This window comes from Pocillopora damicornis, chromosome 11 (assembly GCF_964200805.1).
Source record: "Pocillopora damicornis chromosome 11, jaPocDami1.2, whole genome shotgun sequence".
Classification (NCBI taxonomy): Eukaryota; Metazoa; Cnidaria; class Anthozoa; order Scleractinia; family Pocilloporidae; genus Pocillopora; species Pocillopora damicornis.
Window position 1 is genome coordinate 15,965,565 of NC_142680.1, and position 25,211 is coordinate 15,990,775.

The 25,211-nt window shown below is 37.4% G+C and overlaps 1 protein-coding gene across 10 annotated transcripts in view; it reads right to left on the minus strand.

The window, feature by feature from the left end:
* Window positions 1-25,211, minus strand: part of LOC113683256 (uncharacterized) — a 79,372-nt gene that overhangs the window by 20,071 nt on the left and 34,090 nt on the right. For 6 of the 10 annotated variants that reach the window (XM_089187346.1, XM_089187353.1, XM_089187352.1 and 3 more), the window contains 29 exons: window positions 24,618-24,899; window positions 23,974-24,249; window positions 22,957-23,244; window positions 21,763-22,053; window positions 20,360-20,665; window positions 19,572-19,850; window positions 19,076-19,363; window positions 18,200-18,508; window positions 17,537-17,818; window positions 16,694-16,969; window positions 15,634-15,921; window positions 14,263-14,553; window positions 12,839-13,144; window positions 11,448-11,768; window positions 11,015-11,082; window positions 10,042-10,270; window positions 9,136-9,450; window positions 7,573-7,869; window positions 7,090-7,386; window positions 6,608-6,904; window positions 6,122-6,418; window positions 5,635-5,931; window positions 5,154-5,450; window positions 3,750-4,046; window positions 2,842-3,138; window positions 2,361-2,657; window positions 1,874-2,170; window positions 1,402-1,698; window positions 515-829 (listed from right to left, as the gene is read on the minus strand). In XM_089187346.1, coding sequence (XP_089043472.1) covers window positions 515-829; window positions 1,402-1,698; window positions 1,874-2,170; window positions 2,361-2,657; window positions 2,842-3,138; window positions 3,750-4,046; window positions 5,154-5,450; window positions 5,635-5,931; window positions 6,122-6,418; window positions 6,608-6,904; window positions 7,090-7,386; window positions 7,573-7,869; window positions 9,136-9,450; window positions 10,042-10,270; window positions 11,015-11,082; window positions 11,448-11,768; window positions 12,839-13,144; window positions 14,263-14,553; window positions 15,634-15,921; window positions 16,694-16,969; window positions 17,537-17,818; window positions 18,200-18,508; window positions 19,076-19,363; window positions 19,572-19,850; window positions 20,360-20,665; window positions 21,763-22,053; window positions 22,957-23,244; window positions 23,974-24,249; window positions 24,618-24,899 — 8,277 coding nt within the window. The remainder of the gene's footprint in view (window positions 1-514; window positions 830-1,401; window positions 1,699-1,873; window positions 2,171-2,360; window positions 2,658-2,841; window positions 3,139-3,749; window positions 4,047-5,153; window positions 5,451-5,634; window positions 5,932-6,121; window positions 6,419-6,607; window positions 6,905-7,089; window positions 7,387-7,572; window positions 7,870-9,135; window positions 9,451-10,041; window positions 10,271-11,014; window positions 11,083-11,447; window positions 11,769-12,838; window positions 13,145-14,262; window positions 14,554-15,633; window positions 15,922-16,693; window positions 16,970-17,536; window positions 17,819-18,199; window positions 18,509-19,075; window positions 19,364-19,571; window positions 19,851-20,359; window positions 20,666-21,762; window positions 22,054-22,956; window positions 23,245-23,973; window positions 24,250-24,617; window positions 24,900-25,211) is intronic. The other 4 variants (XM_089187348.1, XM_089187349.1, XM_089187355.1 and 1 more) reach the window with 4 other exon arrangements.

The window sequence follows — 25,211 nt, forward strand, 5'->3', positions numbered from 1 at the left end:
TCAATTTTTGCCGGAACTGAAGATAAACTCAGACAATTAAGAAAACTATAGCTAATTGCACCAGGATTCCTTATTACAAATATTATGTCAGAAGGATTTCCACTTCTCATTAGATCTTCGCTCATGACGGCCTTAACAGAAGATATAAAGTCTGTGTCATGTAAAATTATTGCATTCATTCCAAATGCAAATAAACTGTTAGAAAAAGTTTGATTATAAGCGTACGCATTACCTACTTATTGTTTGAAGTTTTCCTCACGCGCAAAAAGAATACGCAACTCGCAAAATATCCGCTTGTATTACGTGTTAAACCATTAAACAAGGTGTACATTATTATTCTCCCTCTGTCTCCCGCGTGATCATACGGTGTAAAGTCTTCTCGCACCACCTCTTACACATACATTACTCTCTATGGTGTGTACGAGGCAGAAACGAACACAACAACTGTTACAGCAAAAATAAAAGCACAGATGCTTGCATAAAACTTAAAAGGACTTAAAAACTTAAAACTTACTGTCTTCCAGTGTCTGCACAACCTGGGCAACACTTGCTGGTCCATTTCCAACTAAATTGAAAGCTAACACTCTAATGCTGTAGTTTGTAAACTCATTCAGATTATCTAAAGTCACTGTTTGTGTTTTATTCTGTTGCTGACTGCTGATATTGCTGAACTTGGCGACCATTTCACCATTTGGTAAGGCTTGATAATTCACTTTATATCCTTTAATGATACCATTTCGATCATCAGCAGTAACAGGATTCCATGAAACGGAGACACTTGTAGAAGATACAGCATAGATTGCGACAGCTTGTGGTGGGCCACCGGGATCTAAAGGCAATACAAAGAAATGATAAGATTCGTTCAAGTATTAAACTGTCTATGGGAAATGTTGATATGGTGAAAATTGTGTTTTGCTGTTTTCTCAAAATAACTTATGCGATTGCGGCACCCTTTACTGAAAGAGAGTAAGAGAAGACTCGCATTCATAACCACAGTCGAACCGGAATTAAGCAGTAACCGCAGGGAATTCTGGGGTGACCACCTAAATATAGAGTAACCGTTTAATGGAGGTTCCATGGAATAGGGGTTTTATTTGAAAAAAAAATTGACAGAGACAATATCGGTTATTATCCACGACAACAGCAGCTGGACAGTACCGAAGAAATTGTTAAATAATAAAAGAGGGGGCACTAACTTGACTGGACATTCCCTCAGTAAAAGCAATGAAAGATGATCAGACCCGGGGGGATTGCTCGATTTAAGAGGGTGGCTAGTTTTGTGTACATTACATAGGATAGTTGACATTTTTCGACCATTATCTAGAGAATATTACACGTTGGCGATAAGTTATATATTATCTAAATTCTATGAGTTTTATGTTCGAGTGGCATATCACTTACTGTCTTCGCCAGTAATGACAATAATAGCATCACTGGCTGGTCCAGGTCCTATGTTCGTAGAAGCGGACACTGTGATGCTGTAGTTAACAAACTCTCTCAGACCTATCAGAGTCACTTGGCGATCTGGATAATCCACTTTTGTACTGTTACTGTGATTCTCTGTCAGTGAGTGATAGGTGATGTTGTAACTCGTAATGATACCATTTTTATCGGCAGCCGGAACACCATCCCATGTTACAAAGATGCTGGTTGAGCTTGTGTTATGTCCTCTCACATTCAAAGGAGCAGCAGATGGTTCTGATATAAATGAGGTAAGAACTGCTTTAAACAGGGAAATAATCAATACCAACCTTTTTTTATGTCCTTAAAAAAAAATAGTTACTGTCTATATTAGGACTGGACAATGTCAGCAGATAAGAACTGATTTCTGAAATGACACGAAGAACAATAATCCACAAGCAAAATTACTCACTATCCTCGCCAGTACTGACAATAACAGGATCGCTTTCAGGTCCATTTCCTTTCACCGTGGAAGCAAACACTGTGATGTTGTAGTTAACAAACTCTCTCAAATCCTTCAGAGTCACTTGACGATCTGGATGATTCACTGTTGTACTGTTACTCTGATTTTCCGTCAATGAGTGATAAGTGATGTTGTAACTCGTAATGATACCATTTTTATCAGCAGCTGGAACATCATCCCATGTTACAAAGATGCTGGTTGAGCTTGTGTTATGTCCTCTCACATTCAAAGGAGCAGCAGATGGTTCTGATATAAACGAGGTAAGAACTGTTTTAAACAGCAAAATAAGGAATACCAACTTTTTTTCTTACGTCCATAAAGAAAAAAATAGTTACTGCCTATATTAGGTCTGGCACTGGACTGGACAGTGTTCGCAGGTAAAAACTGAATTCTGAAAGGCAACAAACAACATTACTCCAAAAACGAAAGTACTCACTATCCTCGCCAGTAGTAATAATAACAGGATCGCTTTCAGGTCCATTTCCTTTCACCGTGGAAGCAAACACTGTGATGCTATAGTTAACAAACTCTCTGAGACCCATCAGAGTCACTTGACGATCTGAATGATCCACTGTTGTACTGTTACTGTGATTCTCTGTCGGCGAGTGATAAGTGATGTTGTAACTCGTAATGATACCATTTTTATCATCAGCCGGAACATCATCCCATGTTACCAAGATGCTGGTTGAGCTTGTGTTATATCCTCTCACATTCAAAGGAGCAGCAGATGGCTCTGATATAAATGAGGTAAGAACTGCTTTAAAGAACGATATAATCAATACCATTTTTTTTAATGAATATAAAAAAAATAGTTACTGCCTATATTAGGTCTGGTACTGGACAAGTATGTGTTGGTGGTTAAGAACTGATTTCTAAAATGCAACATAGAACATTAATTCAAAAGCAAAATTACTCACTATCTTCGCCAGAACTGATAATAACAGGATCGCTTTCAGGTCCATTTCCTTTCACCGTGGAAGCAAATACTGTGATGCTGTAGTTAACAAACTCTCTCAGACCCATCAGAGTCACTTGACGATCTGGATGATCCACTGTTGTACTGTTTCTGTGATTCTCCGTCAGTGAGTGATAAGTGATGTTGTAACTCGTAATGATACCATTTTTATCAGCAGCTGGAACATCATCCCAAGTGACAAAGATGCTGGTTGAGCTTGTGTTATGTCCTCTCACATTCAAAGGGGCAGCAGAAGGTTCTGAAGTGAACCATAAGCACATTTAACGGACTTTGCATACGCAGTGGTCAAACAGTTCTTAGCCTGAGAAGTTACGCGTTTGCGGAAACCGCTTTACTGTAAATTACTCTCGATATACGATATTAAAAAAAATAGGTTTTGGAATTAATAGGTTTGAGCTTTGGCGTGGTCAACCGTTTTTTTTAATTTTTGTCTTTTTTTGTTTTGTCTTTCCTTTTACATATTTTTTCCTTTTAGCTTACCCTCTTCTTTAAAGGATAGGTTAGATATGTTCAGAGTAAAGTAATAATTTACACATGTGAGAACATTTGACGACGAAGCTTTTAAGCTCAAATCAATAGCAAGTCGAAATACAGAGGTGGGGCCCTCAACCGACATTGAACTAAATCCGACAAAACCATAAATGAATTCAAAGAAACCCAATCACATTCTTTGCTTAAACAACACCGTATCATAGTGCTTACACAGGCCTTTTAAGATCGAAGGCACAGCAAGCACAAAAATGAACAAAAACTCAAATGTAAGAGGTACCTCGCATCATCTCGTTCCATACCAACTCCAAGTTTCTAACATGCAACGACGAACATCAAACTAAAAACAAAATCACTTACTATCCTCCCCAGTACTGACAATAACGGGTTTACTGGCTGGTCCAGGTCCTATCTTCGTAGAGGCAGACACTGTGATGCTGTAGTTAACAAACTTTTTCAGACCCGTCAGAGTCACTTGACGATCTGGAAAATCGACTGTTGTACTGTTACTATGATTCTCTGTCAGTGAGTGATAGGTGATGTTGTAACTTGTGATGATACCATTCTGTTCAGCCGCTGGAATATCATTCCAAATGATAAAGATGCTGGTTGAGCTTGTGTTATGTCCGCTCACATTCATAGGAGCAGCAGAAGGTTCTGAAATATATGAGTTAAGATCGGTTATTTTCCACGACAACGGCACCTGGCCAGTATCGAAGGAACTGCCAAAACTAATCATGAACAAAGACAAGGCGCTAACTCGACTACGCATTCCTTCAGTACAAGCGGTGAAATCTAATCAGGACTGGAGGACCTGCGCAGGTTTAGTTTTTTAAAGGCTGGCTGATTTCATTTACATTACATAGGATAGTTAACAGTTTGAGATCCAAGACATTCTTATACATAAAAATATTTGCATAATCCTCGGATGTAAAAAATTCATGTTTTCGGCAACATCTGAATCCTCTCCTATCGTTACATCATTCAGTTTCAGGGAGGTTAGCTTGTTTGATCCTTTACTGGCCGATATGATGCAGCTCTAAAACGATTTCGGGTTCCAGAGATCTTTAGATCCTCAGAGATCTTATTAATGTGTTCCCTCTGGGAAGAGTTGCCAGCATTTTTGATAAGTTGCTTATGGAGCAGTACGCGTCCATGACTTTTGTCGGCCAGATCTTGTTGCCTTTTTGTTGAGCCCCTTCATTTTCTTAAGTGACTTCTTCACGCCGTGAGTAATCCATGAAGCATGCTTTCCGTTTTTAGCTGACCCTAGAGGACACTTAATGTACAAAAACGTACGCAAAAGTATTGACATGCGTCCAAACATTCAATTGCGAAAGAACCCCTTGAGATTCAATACCAATATAACCGAAAATGTGTTTGGAAGCGATAAGCTTCATCTCCAGAGCTGATTAACTATGAAGCATTGTCTAAGTCAGAAGCACGCCGATTTAAACGACGTTTCTCTCATATGTGTCTCAATCTTTTTTTTATCAGCAGCTGGAACATCATTCCATATTACAAAGATGCTGGTTGAGCTTGTGTTATGTCCTCTCACATTCAAAGGAGCAGCAGATGGTTCTAATATAAATGAGGGAAGAACTGCTTTAAACAGCGAAATAATCAAAACCAACCTTTTGTATGGCCCCAAAAAAATTATTACAGCCTATATTAGGTCTGGCACTGGACTGGACAGTGTCAGCACATAAGAACTGATTTCTGAAATGCAACGAGGAACATTAATCCAAAAGAAAAACTACTCACTATCCTCGCCAGTACTGATAATAACAGGATCGCTTTCAGGTCCATTTCCTTTCACAGTGGAAGCAAACACTGTGATGCTGTAGTTAACAAACTCTCTTAGACCCATCAGAGTCACTTGATGATCTGGATGATCCACTGTTGTACTGTTACTGTGATTCTCTGTCAGTGAGTGATAAGTGATGTTGTAACTCGTAATGATACCATTTTTATCAGCAGCCGGAACATCATCCCATATTACAAAGATGCTGGTTGAGCTTGTATTGTGTCCTCTCATATTCAAAGGAGCAGCAGATGGTTCTGATATAAATGAGGGAAGAACTGCTTTAAACAGCGAAATAATCTATACCAACCTTTTTTTATGTCCCTAAAAAAATTGTTACAGCCTATATTAGGTCTGGCACTGGACTGAACAGTGTCAGCACATAAGAACTGATTTCTGAAATGCAACGAGTAACATTAATCCAAAAGCAAAATTACTCACTATCCTCGCCAGTACTGATAATAACAGGACCGCTTTCGGGTCCATTTCCTTTCACCGTGGAAGCCAACACTGTGATGCTGTAGTTAACAAACTCTCTCAGACCCATCAGAGTCACTTGACGATCCTGATGATCCACTGTTGTACTGTTACGGTGATTCTCCGTCAGTGAGTGATAAGTGATGTTGTAACTCGTAATGATACCATTTTTATCAGCAGCTGGAACACCATCCCATGTTACCAAGATGCTGGTTGAGCTTGTGTTGTGTCCTCTCACATTCAAAGGAGCAGCAGATGGTTCTAATATAAACAAGGTAAGAACTGCTTTAAACAGCAAAATAATCAATACCAACCTTTTTTCTTATGTCCATAAAGAAAAAAATAGTTACTGCCTATATTAGGTCTGGCACTGGACTGGACAGTGTTAGCAGATAAAATCTGATTTCAGAAATGTAACGAATAACATTAATCCAAAAGCGAAGTTACTCACTATCCTCGCTAGTTCTGATAATAACAGGATCGCTTTCAGGTCCATTTCCTTTCACCGTGGAAGCAGACACTGTGATGCTGTAGTTAACAAATTCTCTCAGACCCATCAGAGTCACTTGACGATGGGGATGATCCACTGTTGTACTGTTACTGTGATTCTCCGTCAGTGAGTGATAAGTGATGCTGTAACTCGTAATGATACCATTCTTATCAGCAGCCGGAACATCATCCCAAGTGACAAAGATGCTGGTTGAGCTTGTGTTATGTCCTCTCACATTCAAAGGAGCAGCAGATGGTTCTGATGTAAACGAGGTAAGAACTGTTTTAAACAGCGAAATAATCTATACCAACTTTTTTTCTCATGTCCATAAAGAAAAAATACTTACTGCCTATGTAAGGTCTGGTGGTGGGCCTAATTGTGTTAGCAGATTAGAACTGATTTCTGAAATGCAACGAGGAACATTAATCTTAAAGCAAAATTACTCACTATCCTGGCCAGTACTGATAAGAACAGGATCACTTTCAGGTCCATTTCCTTTTACTGTGGAAGCAAACACTGTAATGCTGTAGTTAACAAACTCTCTCAAACCCATCAGAGTCACTTGACGATCTGGATGATCCACTGTTGTACTGTTACTGTAATTCTCTGTCAGTGAGTGATAGGTGATGTTGTAACTCGTAATGATACCATTTTTACCAGCAGCCGGAACATCATCCCATATAACAAAGATACTGGTTGAGCTTGTGTTATGTCCTCTCACATTCAAAGGAGCAGCAGATGGTTCTGATAAAACGAGGTAAGAACTGCTTTAAACAGGGAAATAATCAATACCAACCTTTTTTTTATGTCCCGAAAAAAAATAGTTACTGCCTATATTAGGTCTAGCACTGGACTGGACAGTGTTAGCAGATAAGATCTGATTTCTGAAATGCAATGAGGAACATTAAACTTAAAGCAAAATTACTCACTATCCTCGCCAGTACTGACAATAACAGGATCGCTTTCAGGTCCATTTCCTTTCACAGTTGAAGCAAAAAGTGTAATACTGTAGTTAACAAACTCTCTCAGACCCATCAAAGTCACTTGACGATCCGGATGATCCACTGTTGTACTGTTACTGTGATTCTCTGTCAGTGAGTGATAAGTGATGTTGTAACTCGTAATGATACCATTTTTATCAGCAGCCGGAACATCATCCCATATTACAAAGATGCTGGTTGAGCTTGTGTTATGCCCTCTCACATTCAAAGGAGCAGCAGATGGTTCTAATATAAACGAGGTAAGAACTGCTTTAACAGCGAAATAATCAATACAAATCTTTTTTTATGTCCATAAAAAAATAGCTGCTACTACCTATATTAGGTCTGGTACTGGGCCTGACTGTGTTAGCAGATTAGAACTGATTTCTGAAATGCAACGAGGAACATTAATCCAAAAGCAAAATTACTCACTATCCTGGCCAGTACTGATAATGACAGGATCGCTTTCAGGTCCATTTCCTTTCACAGTGGAAGCAAACACTGTGATGCTGTAGTTAACAAACTCTCTCAGACCCATCAGAGTCACTTGGCGATCTGGATGATCCACTGTTGTACTGTTACTGTGATTCTCTGTCAGTGAGTGATAAGTGATGTTGTAACTCGTAATGATACCATTTTTATCAGCAGCCGGAACATCATCCCATATTACAAAGATGCTGGTTGAGCTTGTGTTATGTCCTCTCACATTCAAAGGAGCAGCAGAAGGTTCTGAAATGAACCATAGGCATATGTAACGGACTTTGTATACGAAGGGAGTGGTCAAACAGGTTCCAGCTTAAGAAGTTACACGTTTGCGGAAACTGCTTAACTGTACATTACTTTCGATATATGATACAAAAAAAAAAAAACAACCCAAAGGATTCGGAATTAACATGTTCGAGCTCAGGTCCCGTCAACCTTTATTTTAATGTTTTGTCTTTCTTTTTTTTCTTCTTTTCTTTTGCATATTTTGACCTTTCGGCTCTTCTCTAAAGAATAGGTTAGATATGTTCAGACTAAAATAATATGTACATGTGCACGTGAGAGCGTTTTACGACGAAGCTTTTACGTTCTAATCGATAACAAGTCGAAACACAGAGGTATGGCCCTGAACCGACATCGAATTAAACCCGAAAAAACCATAAATGAATTGAAGAAACCCAATCATATTCTTTTCTTACACAACAACGTGCCATAGAGCTTACGCAGGCCTTCCTATACACACTTCACGCTTCACCGGGTAATTTGGCATCATCAACTGAGTTGGTCAAAGTAAATTTGCTAATGTAAAGAGTTTGAAAGCTAACGTTTCGACGCTTTTGACGTTTGAGACGTTTCGGCGTTAGTCCCTTGTCAGAGCACTGACGAAGGAATAACGCTCGAAACATCAGCTTTGAAACTCTTTACGGAGGTCAATTTACGTTGTCAATTCAGCTGATAATACCCAATTACCCTGAGCAAAGGATGAAAACAAAATAAGCTGGGACAGCATTTAGCTAGAACTGAAGATAAACTCGGACAAGCAAGAAAAACATTGCTTATTGCACGTAGATTCCTTATTAAAAACATTTTATCGAAAAGGATTTCCTCTTCTCAGTACACCTCCGCTCATATATATATATATATATATATATATATATATATATATATATATATATAAATAAATTTTGAAAAAACAGAAAGAAAGAAAAAAAGAAAGTGTGGACAGAGGAAATAACGGTTATCTTCCACGACAACGGCATCTGGCTAATATCGAAGGAATTGTTTAATAATGAAAGAGAAGGCGCTCACTTGACTGCGCATTCCTTCAGAACAAGCATTGAAAGCTGATCAGACCCGGGGGACTTGCGCGACTAAAGTTTTGGAAGAGGGTGGCTAATTTCGTTTACATTACATAGGTTAGTTGACAGTTTGAGATCTAAGACATTGCTATACATAGGAAAATTTACTGCATTCAAAGAGTAACACAGTAGAAAAGATATTAGGTTAACTTACTGTCCTCCAACGTTTGCACAAACTTGGCAAAGCTTAGTGGTCCATCTCCTACTATAGTGAACGCTAACACGCTAACGCTGTAGTTGGTAAATTCATTCAGAGTCTGTAATATCTTTGTTCTTCCTTCATTTTGTTGTTCATTGCTGATATTAAGGAATTCGGTAACGATGCCATGATTTGGTAATGCTCGATAATTTAGTTTATATCCTAGGATAATTCCATTTCGATCATTAGCAGGGACAGGACCCCAGGATACGTTGATACTTCTAGACGTTACATCGCTTAGTGTGACTTGTTGCGGTGGCCCACTAGGCTCTGAAAGCATAGAAATTGTATCATAAGGTCTCGTAGATGTACTTTTCCGGGCATTAAACGGAGGAGAGAAAGACTAAAGGGGAAAACTTTCTAAAGAAACCGTGGTGCTGCGGCGGTGGGAGAGTATAACAGGGTAATTTGGCCTTATCAACTGAGTTAATAACATAATTTGGCCGATGTAAAGATTTTCAAAGCTGACGTTTCGACCTTTTTTTGACGTTTTGGACGTTTTGGCGTTAGCTCCTTGGCAGAGCACTGACGAAGGGATAACGCTCGAAACCTCGGCTTTGGAACTCTTTACGGAGGTCAGTTTACGTTGTCAACTCAATCGACAATACCCAATTACCATGAGGCAAACTTCTATCAATAGGTTCATTAGAACATGTGTACAACAAATGCAATTACCATTGTGACTAATCTTTCCTACGACTCGTTATACGTTCATTAATGAAAAAACATCTCACTAGAAGAACTACACTGTAAGTTATACGGCAAATAATCATTGTCCGAGATTGTACAAACCATAAAAATCATGTTCGAAAAACAATTATATACAAAAGATGAACATGAGTAAAATAAAGTAACACTCACTATGCTGGTCAGTAGTCTTTTCCACCAAAGCACTTAAATTACTGACACCTTTACTGTTAAACGCCTGCATGGCAAACTCGTATGTAGTGTGTTCATTTAGTGATCCTACTAGAAGTGATGTCTTTTCGGCTCTATCAACACTTTCATTTGTCCAGGGTGGAGTGTCTTTAACCCGGTGCAAAACGTAATAGCCCAAGATGGCACCTCTAGCCTTGTCCTTACTTAGCATCTGGTTTTGTAAAGTTAGAAAAAAAACATTTATTTGATGAATAAAATACTTTTTACACATACTTAATGGCGTCCAGTTGTTGTACTATACTATCATGAACAGTTCATGTACTTATTGATTCAATTTTTTTAAAATTAAAATTAAGTCTGAGTTTCCTTACGCTTAGTCTGAAGTGGATCTCAAAAGTCATTAAAATGAAATTACAACTGTAAACTAAAAACGCGACACAGAAGCCACAGGCAAGGGTATAAACGATGGTCTTGCTAGCTACATCGCTTGATCCGTGACATGTATACGTTAAATGGTACACAACAACACGGAATCTAACGGAGGGAGCTGAAAATAATGTCGTTGCTGACATCGCCGACACGTAAAAGTAAGCTGCTGTCCAAGTTAATTAAGAGCAGAGTCTCGTCTACTTGTCTAAGTCTACGCAATTTCAAATTTAAACCCGCAGAGAGCCGAACACGTGCATGGTTATTCGAAAACTAACGAAGTATTCAAGATTTAAAGTTTCGTCTTATCATACGTACTTTCGCATCATTTAGCATACTTGTAATTATCGTATTTAACACTGTACTTAACAAAACAGTTGTGTGAACTAGTAATTCAGGTTTGAAACTCTCCCTTCCTTGTTGTAAAATGTGGAGGGAATAAATAAAACATGTCAGTACTAAAACAACAACAACAACAACAACAACAACAACAAATCATTCGGAGATAAATGTAACGTCTGATAATTACCTGCCAGGAAACATTCACTGCAGTTGAATTGACAATAATCACATCAAAAGTCGGAGCTTCCCTTGGCACTGCAAAGTGAATTAAAAACTATATATATATATATACATACAACTCTTTTAGTATGTCAATATATAACACATGAAAATTGTAGCAAAATTGTGTTTGCTTGATTTCCGCACAAAAGTACATAAACTAGCACCTGCTCACTACTGCTTGCAAAACTTTCGCAGTTAATACACACTTAGATTGTTGTACAAGTTTTCTCCACAAATTTGTGACACATGGCATACAATAACCCTCATAAAGTAATTACCACAATTTCCAAAAAGTCTACACGCCCTTATCCCCTGTCATAATACTCCGGTAGCTATTATCGGTGTGGCTCCTTCCGTACACAGCAAAGAAATGCAGAGAGTGAATAGCATACATGTACCTTCTTCATCTGTGGTAACATTCAGAATATGGCTACTGTTACTTTGGCCAATTGTGTTTGTCGCAAACATTCTGATATTATATGTCGTCCAAGGAAGAAGACCTGTAAGAGAGGCTTTTGTGGAGGAACTGGACACCACACAGGCACTGCTTGAGAGTGATCCCTGACAAACAACACCCTTAAAGATCTGATTATCTTCACTGATCTCCACTGTGAAGTTCTCAATGGCACTATTTCCATCAAAACCAGCTGTCCAAGAGATATTCACCACCCGTGAGCCCTTTGAATCAACTGTCAATGTCTGCGGTGGGTCTGGCACCACTGTGGAATTAAACAATACTTCATTACTCATTAAAATGTGCAATTTCACCAAATAGATGAAGAGTTTTAAAATCGTTCTACATTGGACAAGTTCCACATTACTGGTACAGGAAAATAAATTCATTCTTCTTAATTATTTCGATAAGATTGTTATGGAGATCAAGTTTTTTTGCATATCGACTGTTCAGCTTTTGGAATGATTTTATCAATATAATTTGCGTTGCTGCTCCCGTCATGTTGTGCATGTTCTGTCTTTAGGCTCGTCTAACCCCAAAACATAAGCAAGACCACGTTTTATGAGAATTTTTCCCATATACAAGCGGTTGCAGTCTCAATTACCACAGACCATTGAAAATGAACAAAAAACAAAACTACCAATAACTGACAGCAAATGTGGCTTAGTTGAAGATCTACATTATTTGGTGTAATTATGGTTAAAATAGAATAGAGAGACACATAGATGTAGTGTATTTATGTGTAGCTGTTTTTTTTCGTAATTTTTGTTTCTTTCCACATTGGGTTAATTCTTGGTTTTCCTCTCTCTATTGGAACAATTGACCTTTCTCTTTTTGCGGGGGGAGGGGGGTGAAGGGGGGAGGGAGGGAGGGAGGGAGGGAGGGGAAGAAACATTTAGAAGTGTAAGCTGCCAAATGGTGACTTTGTCCCTTTAACCTGTAAGAGTGATTAGAATCGAATTCCTCCTAAGAATGTTACACCTTAATGACACATTAAGATCACGAATAAAGGAAAGAAGAAGCTCTTGCTTGTTAGACAAATTCTCTTTGTCAGCACCTGAGAAAATGTGTAGTGAACAGTATGGAGAGTAAGCTAACAGATGTTAGGGTGTAAAGGGCAAAAAAACTTTTACAAAGGATAAAAAATATCCAAAAAAAAATGGAATCAGTTTTAATATAAGTTAACGAAGTTAATGAAGAATCCATTAACTCCAGTAAACTCTAAACAACAGCCCTACAGAGAAGAGTATCTGCATACTGTACTTGACTCAAAGTGATGAGATCAAACAATAGTACAAAATATCCATATACCGTGTATCATTCAGAAAAACATACCTTGTATAAGGACTGACGTTGTGTCTGAGGAATTGCCAACAGTATTTGTGACGAAGCAAGTGTAATTTCCCTCATTATGTGTAGTACTTGATGAAATTAGCAGCTGAGATTGACTTTCAGTGAACTGTGTTACATTCACCGATCCATTACCAATACCACTACCATTTCGAGCAATCACATTTCCATCTTTAACCCATTGTACTTCCAACACCGGCGGCGAAGCATTGTACTGGCAAGTCAGATGAATTTGTTTGTTTATTTCAACAAACTTTGGTTCACTGCCACTTATTTTGACATCTGCTCTAACTGTAATCATAAAGATCGTTCAAGGTAGTCACCACAAACGTGTACAGTACATCTGTTTGAAACATTTCTATGAATTAGATGTTATATTTTTAGACAATTTGGTGTGTAGTATCCCTGTAAATTTTTACCTCTTGTTTGTAAGTGTGTATTGATGAGCCCCCAAGGAAAAAAAACAAATCAAACCACGCTTTAGTTTATCTACCTATATCATCCAAATGTTTTATCTCAAATGCATCTCATATAATGCAAGAAATGCAAAGCAAATAGAGAAGTGGTTTGACGCCAGTCTTGCATAATGCTAGCATCAGATTGGCTCACGAAACATCAATTTGTCACAGAGGGTTCCAAAACATATCAAAGTGGAATGTGTTGATCTTTGTTTTCAAATCCTTGGATACATTCTTCGCAAAAGATGTTGCCCATTATTTGCAAATATTTCCTTTTGTGCAAGTTTTACCAAACTGGTACATGTATACTAAAAGTGTTTTCACGACACACCCAAAATAAACGTTTATGTGTTGATGATAGAACAGCAAGAAAACCTTTGCTGAGTACATGTGCACTTAGAACCTGCATTAATCTCTATATCCCGATGTCTTTTTTTTTAATTCTTCTCTCTAGCTGCAGCACAGTTCCTTGTAAATTACATGCGATTGCGAGAATTTGGTTCTAGTTCAAGATAAAAACTTCTGGGCCCAGTTGTTCAAAGAGTGGAGAACACTATCCCAACGGATAAATCACTATCCAGCGGATAACTGCCAAGGAAACGTATTGTACCAACCACCAGATGGCGATTTATTGAGTGGGTAACGTTATCCAACCTTTGAACAACCGTGGCCTGCCTGATAAGTATTGGTGTTGTCTTGTACCTATTTGTTGAATAACATATTCATACTATAGGAAGAAGTTACATATTGATCACTTCTGGGAGGTAAAGGATTAAGCAGACACTGTGAACAATATCAAGCAAACACTACAAGTTTCTTTGGGTGTCTTCTGAGAAGACTCTTACATGTATAAGGGTCTCAAGTACCTGATGTGCTGACTTATTACAGGTTCCACTCAGCCAATAATAATATATATATCTCATATACTGCAGTCTGAAAAGTAATACTCACAGTTGACTGTCAGTTTTCCTGGAGCTGAGGCGGTACTATTTACACTGTTATTTGCCACACATCTATATTGGCCTTCATCCCCTCGCACAATATTGGTAATTGTCAAACTTGACGTGTTTCCCTTAAAATCAGAAACACTAATCCTTGGATTTTCTGATATGTCAATTCCATCTTTTGTCCATTTCACATCTGGTGTAGGATTTCCATAAACTGTACAGTCCAGAGTTAAGTTAACATTTTGCTCTTCTATTACTGTCACATTCTGTGGGCTGCTGATAAATTCAGGTGGAACTAGAAAAAAATGCAATTTAGTCTGAGTGTTTTTTTAGTCTTACTTTAGTCTTACTTTTTTAATCTTTTTTAGTCTTTTTTAGTCTTTAGCCTTCCTTTTACTGGCAACATCAAATGCATCCATAACCCTCTTTCAGAGGCCTACACTGTTTATGGTTTAATTAGCAAGAAAAATTTGAAGTGCTTTCCAGCCTATTATCATTTTAATAACCTATCTTGAATTTCAAGCACATCAAACATTTGTCTTTCAGTGACCTTATAATAATAATTTAGTAATAATTTATAGACTCATATCGCGCAATTATCAATATGAGAATTTTCAAATTCGCATTACAATTAAAAGTTAAAAATTCAACCCTGATAGTTACTAAAAACTAAAAAAAAAATTGTCACTGAGAAGATGCAAAAATATAAAATTAGATACAAAGAAATAAAAAGCTTTTGCAAATAAAAAAGTTTTAATAGATTGAAAAAGATTGGGTGTTTCTGATAGAGCCCGGAAGATCGTTCCAGAATCTAGGGGTGACCTTCTGTATATGAAGTGAACTCGTATTAGTGTGCAATGCATAATGGGTATGGGTGTTTTCTGTCATAAAATAATGTAAATTTAGAGTATTGTGTAGGTAGTGTAAGTAGTCGAAGGTAAGTCATCTACTGTAATCAAGTTTATTGTAAACTATACTTTGTTCGTGGTGTGTCCTCAGTGGATTATTGTAAGTGACATATTGTAACTGAGTTCTTTAGTGTATTGTAAGTAGAGTAATGTTTTGTGAAATGCCAAAAAAAGACATTAAAAAAAATGGCTGTTTTCTGGAGTTCAGTCGACTAACACATACATACATTTTGTTTTCTAGAATTTTCAGTTCAATTTGTGAATGGCTTTAACATCAAAACTGATATTTACAACAGAATTCGAAAGCACCTGAGAAATTATACTAAAACAATTATTCGCCAACGACGATAATTATTATGTATGATTTGTAGCATGTGCTCTTGGGAAAAAGGAGGTTTCGTGTTCAAGTAGTTTTTGATGATTTTCATATCATTTTACAGTCAAAGAAATTTTTATAAGTTACTTACATTGTACATTAAGATTTCCTGCAGATGATGTTAAGTTGCCAACACTATTAATAATCACACATCTGTATTGTCCCGAATCCGATCGATGAACATCTGTGATTGTCAAACTGTGATTGTTGTTCAGTGACGACGTTGTTAGTCGTAGATTTGCTGTTATATTCAGGTTTTCCTCGTTCTTCGTCCAAGTAAATCTTGGTGAAGGATTTCCATCTACCATGCAACTAAACACAACATCTTCTCCCTCAACTATGGTGGCATCCTCTGGATTTTCCACAATTTCAGGTGCAACTTGGAATTAAAAAAAAACAGAAGCGTTAGGCTCTGTCAACTCAAATCTGTAAATTTTAAAAGCTAACGCCTTATTCCTTTGCATGTCTCAAAGATCTCGTCATTTTTTTTTTATTGTTTTTTGCTTTTTAGATTTGTCAAAACATAAATTTTCACTGATGCCAAAGACTATTGCGGTATTTTAATTCTTCTTCCTTTTTTTTTCGGTCTTTATGCTCGTCGCTGAGTGTCTATTTCATCTTCTAACTAAAGATAAATCATAAAAAAAATGATTTGTAATTTCTGCTAAGACCTAGGAATGCTATGTCATCAGTGATAATGAGCGATTTTTAACGAAAAATTCTAACATCTCTTCTTCCGGTCTTGTGCACAATCAGATGAAGCTGACAAGATAAATGGCAATATAATCGACCTTCTCACGACGAAGTAACCCAAAATTACCAAAATACAATCCAAATGAGATTTCTTGAAGGAAGGGGGAAAAAATTACGTGACAGAGAACTGAAATAACAAGCCAGATATTTGTTTGTGAATACTGTGCACGAACATTCAACTTTCGGTCCTGAACAACTCTTTTCCATTTTTAAAGTTTGCAAAATTTTTGTGAAAATTCGAAACATGAAGATAAATATTGTGTTCAACATGTCTGATTTATATTTGACATAGCTACCCCCCCCCCCTCCACACAAAATACCTTTTAACACCTTTTAACTGTGACCAGAATTTCTCCTTCAAATTAGGCAAAACAGAAAATAATTGATAGATCACTTACACTGTACGTCGACTTTTGCAGCATTTGAGATATCATCTCCAAGGCTGTTCCTGGCAACACATCTGTAATTCCCGCTTTCTGATCTGTTCACTTTCGCTATATACAGTGTCTCGTTGTCTCCTGACAAAATTATCCCTTGAGTGTTAGTTAAAGGAGATCCATCTTTGGTCCACGACAGTGTTGGTGGTGGATTTCCGGTCGCGTTACAAAATAAGGTCATGAGGAGTCCTTCTTCTGGTGTAACGTTCTTAGGATGCGTAATAATTTCAGGTTGATCTGTAAACAGAAAAATATGAACAGATAAATAAACCAGAAGCACAACCTCAAGCAATTCTAGGATCGATCCAAGAATTTGTTATTCTTTTCTCTTTTTGTGACAAATAAATCGTTATACGTTATTTTAAGCAAGAGAATTACAAAGAGTGTCCAGAAAAACCCACTTTTTTCGTCCACACACTTCTGATAAATGAAAAAATGTTTGGACCCATATATTAGAATATTGTAAACAACCTGGAAATTTCCATTACGCGCAATACTGTGTGTATATATATATATATATATATATATATTATGAGAGGAAAAAAGGACGCAACTACATTTCCCGACAAGCCTATTTCGTGAATCGCTTCACTCTTCAGGGGTTTAAGTCCACCCATATCTGATAAACTGTCTGGACCCTTGTATTAGAATATTGTAAACAACCTCGAAAATATATGTATATATACACATATAAATTTAGTTCAACTACATTTCTCTCGATCTTAAGTTGACTCATACCTTACTGGTACTGCTCAAAAGTTCGTTCCCTCATGGCTTAGAAAAGCAAACTTATTCTGTACTTACATAGCACGTTTATTACAGAGGGATCAGAAGTGTCATTTCCAACCCTGTTTTTAACTAAACATCGGTAATCTCCACTGTCCCCTCTGTTCACATTTGTTATCGTCAATTCTTGAGAGTCGTTGGATAAACTGATCCTGGAGTTCTCATTTGCTTTAATAACAGATCCATCAAACGTCCAGGATATATGCAGTATAGGGCTTCCTGTAGCGTTGCAATACAACTTGACGGTGTCTCCTTCTTTAGGAGCAGTACTTTTTGGCTGAGTAATGATGGAAGGCTTTACTGTATAAGGGGAAACAGAAGGAAAAAAGTCCAGGGCACTCCATTATTTTTTCAATGTTGTAATCAGAGAGTCTATATTTCCACTAAACAAATCGTAACACGAAATGTTTCATGGACTTCATAGGAAAGTCTCGGGTTGCTTTAGTACTATGCGTATACAGCAAATATTTAAAGATAAATAAATAGAGCAGCTGCTGTTCATCTTCTACATATGCACTTTATAAACAGCTCGTGAACTTCATGCGAAATCTTGCTTTCGCGATCCGGAGATTTCACATTTAACTCATTCACTCTTTGAAGTCTGTAAAGAGAAATCTCAGCTTATTGCTGTCTCACCCTAAAATACGGGTAAATACGAATTTGCCAACAGCTCTTACACACCTTCGACAATGATAGATGTCGAGTCTGATGAACTATTAACCATATTTGTGACATTGCAAGTGTAATTCCCACTATCAGCCACGATAGCTGCACTGAGCGACAACTGTATGATGCTCTCATTGAAGTGCAGAATATCCAATCGGGAGTTGTTTATCACTTTCGTGGAGTTTGTTGAAATCACCTCTCCATCTTTTATCCACTGCACCTCAATCACAGGCGGTAGCGCCTTGTGCCGACATGTTATCTTGATATCGTCGCCCTTAGCCACAATCTTCTCTTTACCACCATCGATTGTAACTTCTGGATCAACTAGAGTATGATTTAATAATTATAATTGTATCGTAATCATGTGCTTTTATTTATTTATTTATTTAATATGCTATGTGTATAAATGATATAACTTTTCAAGCATAATTGGTATCATATCAAAATCCTAGAGTAGAAGTTGTGAGTCTGCAAACTCTTATGATAGGTTTTCCTGATAGTGCTGAATTTGTGAAAATAACTTAAATATGGACTGAAAGGTTTATGAAGGAACAAGAACAAGAAATGGAGCGGCATAGAGAGAACAGATATCAATTGTAGAGTAAAATTGTAATGGATAATATCGACGTATTAGCGCCAGTGGCCAACATATACATTCATCCATCGAAGTACTAAATAACATTTTAAATCAAGCTACTTAGCAGTTACATTCAAATCCAGAGCAAATTCGTATGCATATCTTGAAAATTGGTAGCGTCTCTAAAACGAATGATCTTAATTACTTATGGAGAAAAAATACAAACACCGAAAAAAATAAAGAAAACAAAAGAAAAAAAATACAAGAATATTCAACACTCGCACGTTTCACAGAGGAATTACTCTTAGACTCACAATGCACTGTTAGGGTCGCTGAAAATGAAGTCACAGTGGCCAAACTGTTATTAGCCACACATCTGTATTGTCCTGCATTCGATTGTTGAACATTTGATATTGTCAATTGGTAGTTTCCATCATTGGAAGAGACTCTAAGTCGCGCATCTGCAGCCACATTCAATTCCGCTTCGTTCTTTGTCCAAGCAACATCAGGTGTAGGGTATCCTGCCACTACACAATTGAACATAACAGTTTGTCCTTCCACTCTCGTGGCATCAACTGGAGATTTGGAGATTTCAGGGGTAACTATCAATATAAATAACGAAAGAGAAATTATGAGTCTCTACAGAATCAAACATAATTTACAAGATGTAGTGCGACATGTTGGTTAGAGCACTACATCAAAAAAGGAAGCAAATGACACCGACTTTCCTAACATTTTTTTGTCAAAGATGAATGTTAAATATACAACGATTTATATTTTAGTCGTGTCGTAAACCATAGTTAAACTCACATCGAGCAGTGACTGTGGTGGCATTGGAGACAGCATTTCCAACCTTGTTGCTCGCCACACACCGGTATGCCCCGTTGTCTGTCCTACTCACGTTCGTTATTGTCAGCTGCTCGTTGTCTGCTGACAAACGGATCCGTGCATCCTCATTTGGATTTATAGAAGATCCAGTTTTTGTCCATGATATTGTCAAAGAGCTTCCAGTAGCGTTGCAAAAGAGAGTCAAGTTCTCTCCTTCTTTGACCGGATCAGCTTTTGGGTGCGTGTCGATAGCTGGCGTCACTGTAGAAATGCAAACAAGTATTTTCTACTTAAAAGGTTTACCTGTTATTCTTTATATTTCGTATCCAAACAGTTTACATAGGTGTTCTCGAGCAGGTTCCCACGCACATAACTAAGCACCAGTTGAAGTCCAAAATGTAGGAATGTAAAGCACTCTATCTTCTCGCGGGAGAATAAACCCATAATGACGATGCCACTATTTTAATATCAGTGCAACATTTTCAGCACCTGAGAAAACGTACAGTGAACAGTATGGAGAACATGCAAACTGATGTTAGGGTGTAAAGGTGTTTCTTAAAAAAATTAAAACTTTTACAAAATGGAACCCAGTTTTAAAATAAGTTAACAAAGTCAATGAGGAAGCCATTAACTACAGTAGACTCTAAAAAAACAGCCCAACAGAGGAGAGCATCTGCTAACTGTACATTGCTCAAAGTGATGAGATCAAACAATAGTACAAAATATCAATATATATATATATATACCGTGCATCATTCAGAAAAACATACCTTGTATAAGGACTGACGTTGTATCTGAGGAATTGCCAACAGTATTTGTGACGAAGCAAGTGTAATTTCCCTCATCGTGTGTAGTACTTGATGAAATTAGCAGCTGGGATTGACTTTCAGTGAACTGTGTTACATTCACCGATCCATTACCAATACCACTACCATTTCGAGCAATCACATTTCCATCTTTAACCCATTGTACTTCCGACACCGGCGGCGAAGCATTGTACTGGCAAGTCAGATGGATCTGTTTGTTTATTTCAACAAACTTTGGTTCACTGCCACTTATTTTGACATCTGCTCTAACTGTAATCATAAGGATTGTTCAAGTTAGTCACCACAAACATTTCTATGAATTATGTGTTATATTTTTAGACAATTTGGCGTGCAGTATCCCTGTAAATTTTTCCTTGTTTGTAAATGTATATTGATAAACCCACAAGGAAAAACACCAAATCAAACCAGGCTTTAGGTTATCTACCTATATCATCTAAAGGTTTTGTCTAAAATGCATCTCATATAATGCAAGAAATGGAAAGCAAATAGAGAAGTGGTTTGAAACTTCTCTTGCATAATACTGGCATGAGATCGGCTCATGAAACATCAATTTGTCACAGAGGGTTCCAAAATGTATAAAAGTGGAATTCTAGTTTTGATCCTTTTTCTCAAATCCTTGGATGTATACTTCGCAAAAGATGTTGCCCATTATTTGCAAATATTTCCTTTTGTGCAAGTTTTGCCAAACTGATACATGCATACTAAAAGTGTTTACACATGATAAACCCACAATAAACGTTTATGTGTAGATGACAGAACAGTACTGAAGCCTTTGCTGAGTATACGTGCACTTAGAACCTGCATTAACCTTTAAATCCCAATATCTGTCTTTTTCAATTCTTCTCTTTAGCTGCTACACAGTTCCTTGTAAATTGCATGTGAATGCGAAAATTTGGTTCTAGATCAAGATAAAAGCTTCTGAGTTCAGTTGCTCAAAGAATGAATAGCTCTATCCAACGGATAAAACACTATCCATCGGATAAGTTCTAAGAAAACGTACTGCACCATCCACTGGATGGCAATTTATCGAGTGGATAGCGTTATCCAGCCTTTGAACAACCGGGGCCTGCCTGATAAGTATTGGTATTCTCTTACACCTATTTGCTGAATAACACATTCATACTATAGGTAGAGGTTACATTTTAATCACTTCTGGGAGTTAAAGGACTAAGCAAACACCGTGAAAAATATCAACTTGAGACACTACAAGTTTCTTTGGGTGTCTTCTGAGGCGACTCTTACATGTATAAGGGTCTTAGGCACCGGGTGTGCTGACTTACTACAGGTTCCACCCAACCAATACTAGTATATATCTCATATACCGCAGTCTTCAAAGTAATACTCACAGTTGACTGTCAGTTTTCCTGGAGCTGAGGCGGTACTATTTACACTGCTATTTGCCACACATCTATATTGGCCTTCATCTCCTCGCACAATATTGGTAATTGTCAAATTTGACGTGTTTCCCTTAAAATCAGAAACACTAATCCTTTGATTTTCTGATATGTCAACTCCATCTTTTGTCCATTTCACATCTGGTGTAGGATTTCCATAAACTGTGCAGTCCAGAGTTAAGTTAACATTTTGCTCTTCTATTACTGTCACATTCTGTGGGCTGCTGATAAATTCAGGTGGAACTAGAAAAAAAGGCAATTTAGTGTTGTTTTGGTCTTTACTTGTACTGGCAACATCAAATACATTCATAACCCTCTGGTCTCTGGCAGAGGCTCACGGTATCTATGGTTTATTTGACAAGAAAAATTTGAAGTGCTTTCCAGCCTATTATCATTCTTGAATTTCGAGCACATCACACGTTTGTCTTTCAGTGACTTTCTGTGTATGTAGTGAACTTGTATTAGTGTGCAATGCATAATGGATATGGGTGTTTCCTGAAGTTCAGTCGACTAACACAAATGCATTTTGTTTTCTAGAATTTTCAGTTCAATTTGTGTTAATGAAATGATCACATGTGCTGTTGCTTAATTACAAAAAGCAAAATAATAAGGAAAGAAAAGTTAGTAACAGTATTTTCAAACGATTTAAGTGAAAAAGCAATCAAACCAACCAGAAAAATGCTATTCAGCAAAGGTTGGAGTTCATTGCAGATTAAGATGGCTATTTTATTTCTGTAACTGACTGTAAAGTAACCGGTGCTTATGAGAAATGAGCATCTGACAAAAGCCTTATCTTACGATGACACCTATCTGAGGAGAGAGGTGGGGGGGGGGGGGTAGGGTTCCTGATCCCGTTTCAAGCAGGAATTTTAGAAAAATTGATCCGTCACATCCTCTTTAAACAGTTTTTTAGGCATCACGGCTTTAAAAGGGACATTTCAAATCTCACCTATAGATTGAAAAATAGAATGGCTTTAACATCAAAACTGGTATTTGCAACAGAATTCAAAAGCACCTAAGCAATTATACCAAAACAATTATTCGCCCACGACGATAATTGTTATGTATGTTTTGTAGCATGCGCTTAGCAGTTTACATGATTTTCATATGATTTTACAGTCAAAGAAATTTTTATAAGTTACTTACATTGTACATTAAGATTCCCTGAAGATGATGTTAAGTTGCCAACATTATTAATAATCACACATCTGTATTGTCCCGAATCCGATCGATGAACATCTGTGATTGTCAAACTGTGATTTTTGTTCAGTGACGACGCTGTTAGTCGTAGATTTGCTGTTATATTCAGTTTTTCCTCGTTCTTCGTCCAAGTAACTCTTGGTGAAAGATTTCCATCTACCGTGCAAGTAAACAAAACATCTTCTCCCTCAACTGTGGTGGCATCCTCTGGATTTTCCACAATTTCAGGTGCAACTTGGAATTAAAAAAACAGAAGCGTTAGGCTCTGTCAACTCAAATCAGTGAATTTCAAAAGTTACCGGCGTACATGTATCCTTTGTATATCTCAAAGATCTCGTCATTTTTTTGTTTTTGATTTTTAGATTTGTGAAAGCATAAATTTTCACTGACGTGAAAGACCATTGCGTTATTTTAATTCTTCTTCTTCCTTTTCTTTCTGTTTTTATGCTCGTCGCTGAGTGTCTATTTCATCTTCCAACTAAAGATATATCATAAAAAAAATGATTTGTACTTTCTGCTGAGACCAAGGAATGCAATGTCATCAGTGATCATGAGCGATTATTAACGAAAAATTCTAACATCTCCTCTTCCGGTCTTGTCGACATTCATATGAGGCTGACAAGATAAATGGCATTATAATCTACTTTCCCACGACGAAATATCCCAAAATTACCCAAATACAGGGCCAAAAACTGAAATAACAAGCCGGATGTTTTTTTGTGAATACTGTACAAGAACATTCAACTTTCCGTCCTGAACACCTCCTTTCCATTTTTAAAGTTTGCACAATTTTTGCGAAAATTCGAAACATGAAGATAAATAATGTGTTCAACATGTCTGATTTATATTTGACATAGCTAACCTCCCCCCTCCCCACAAAATACCTTTTAACGCCTTTTAACTATGACCAGAATTTCTCCTTTTAAATTAGGCAAAACAGAAAATAATTGATGGATCACTTACACTGTACGTCGACTTTTGCAGTATTTGAGGTATCATCTCCAAGGCTGTTCCTGGCAACACATCTGTAATTTCCACTTTCTGATCTGTTCACTTTCGCTATAGACAGTGTATCGTTGTCTCCAGAGAAAATTATCCCGTGGGTGTTAGTAAGAGGAGATCCATCTTTGGTCCATGACAGTGTTGGTGGTGGATTTCCGGTCGCGTTACAAAATAAGGTCATGAGGAGTCCTTCTTCTGGTGAAACGTTCTTAGGATGGGTAATAATTTCAGGTCGATCTGTAAACAGAAAAATATGAACAGATAAATAAACCAGAAACATAACCTTAAGAAATTCTAGGATCGAACCAAGAATTTTTTATTCTTTTCTGTTTTTGTGACAAATAAATCGTTGTACGTTCTTTTAAGCAAGAGAATTCCAAAGAATGTCTAGAAAAACCCACTCTTTTCGTCCACACATTTCTGATAAACTGTCTGGACCCTTGTATTAGAATATTGTAAACAAGCTGGAAAATATATGTATATATACACATATAAAGTTAGTTCAACTACATTTCTCTCGGTCTTAAGTTGACTCATACCTTACTAGTACTGCTCAAAAGTTCGTTCCCTCATGGCTTAGAAAAGCAAACTTATTCTGTACTTACATAGCACGTTTATTACAGAGGGATCAGAAGTGTCATTTCCAACCCTATTTTTCACTAAACATCGGTAATCTCCACTGTCCCCTCTGTTCACATTTGTTATCGTCAATTCTTGAGAGTCGTTAGATAAACTGATCCTGGAGTTCTCATTTGCTTTAATAACAGATCCATCAAACGTCCAGGATATATGCAGTATAGGGCTTCCTGTAGCGTTGCAATACAACTTGACGGTGTCTCCTTCTTTAGGAGCAGTACTTTTTGGCTGAGTAATGATGGAAGGCTTTACTGTATAAGGGGAAACAGAAGAAAAAAAGTCCAAGGCACTACACTATTTTTTCAATGTTGTAATCAGAGAGTCTATATTTCCACTAAACAAATCGTAAAACGAAATGTTTCATGGACTTCATAGGAAAGTCTCGGGTTGCTTTAAGACTATGCGTACACAGCAAATATTTGAAGATAAATAAACAAAACAAACATAGCAGCTGCTGCTCATCTTCTACATATGCACTTTACAAACAACTCGTGAACTTCATGCGCATTCTTACTCTCGCGATCCGGAGATTTCACATTTAGTTCATTCATTCTTTGAAGTCC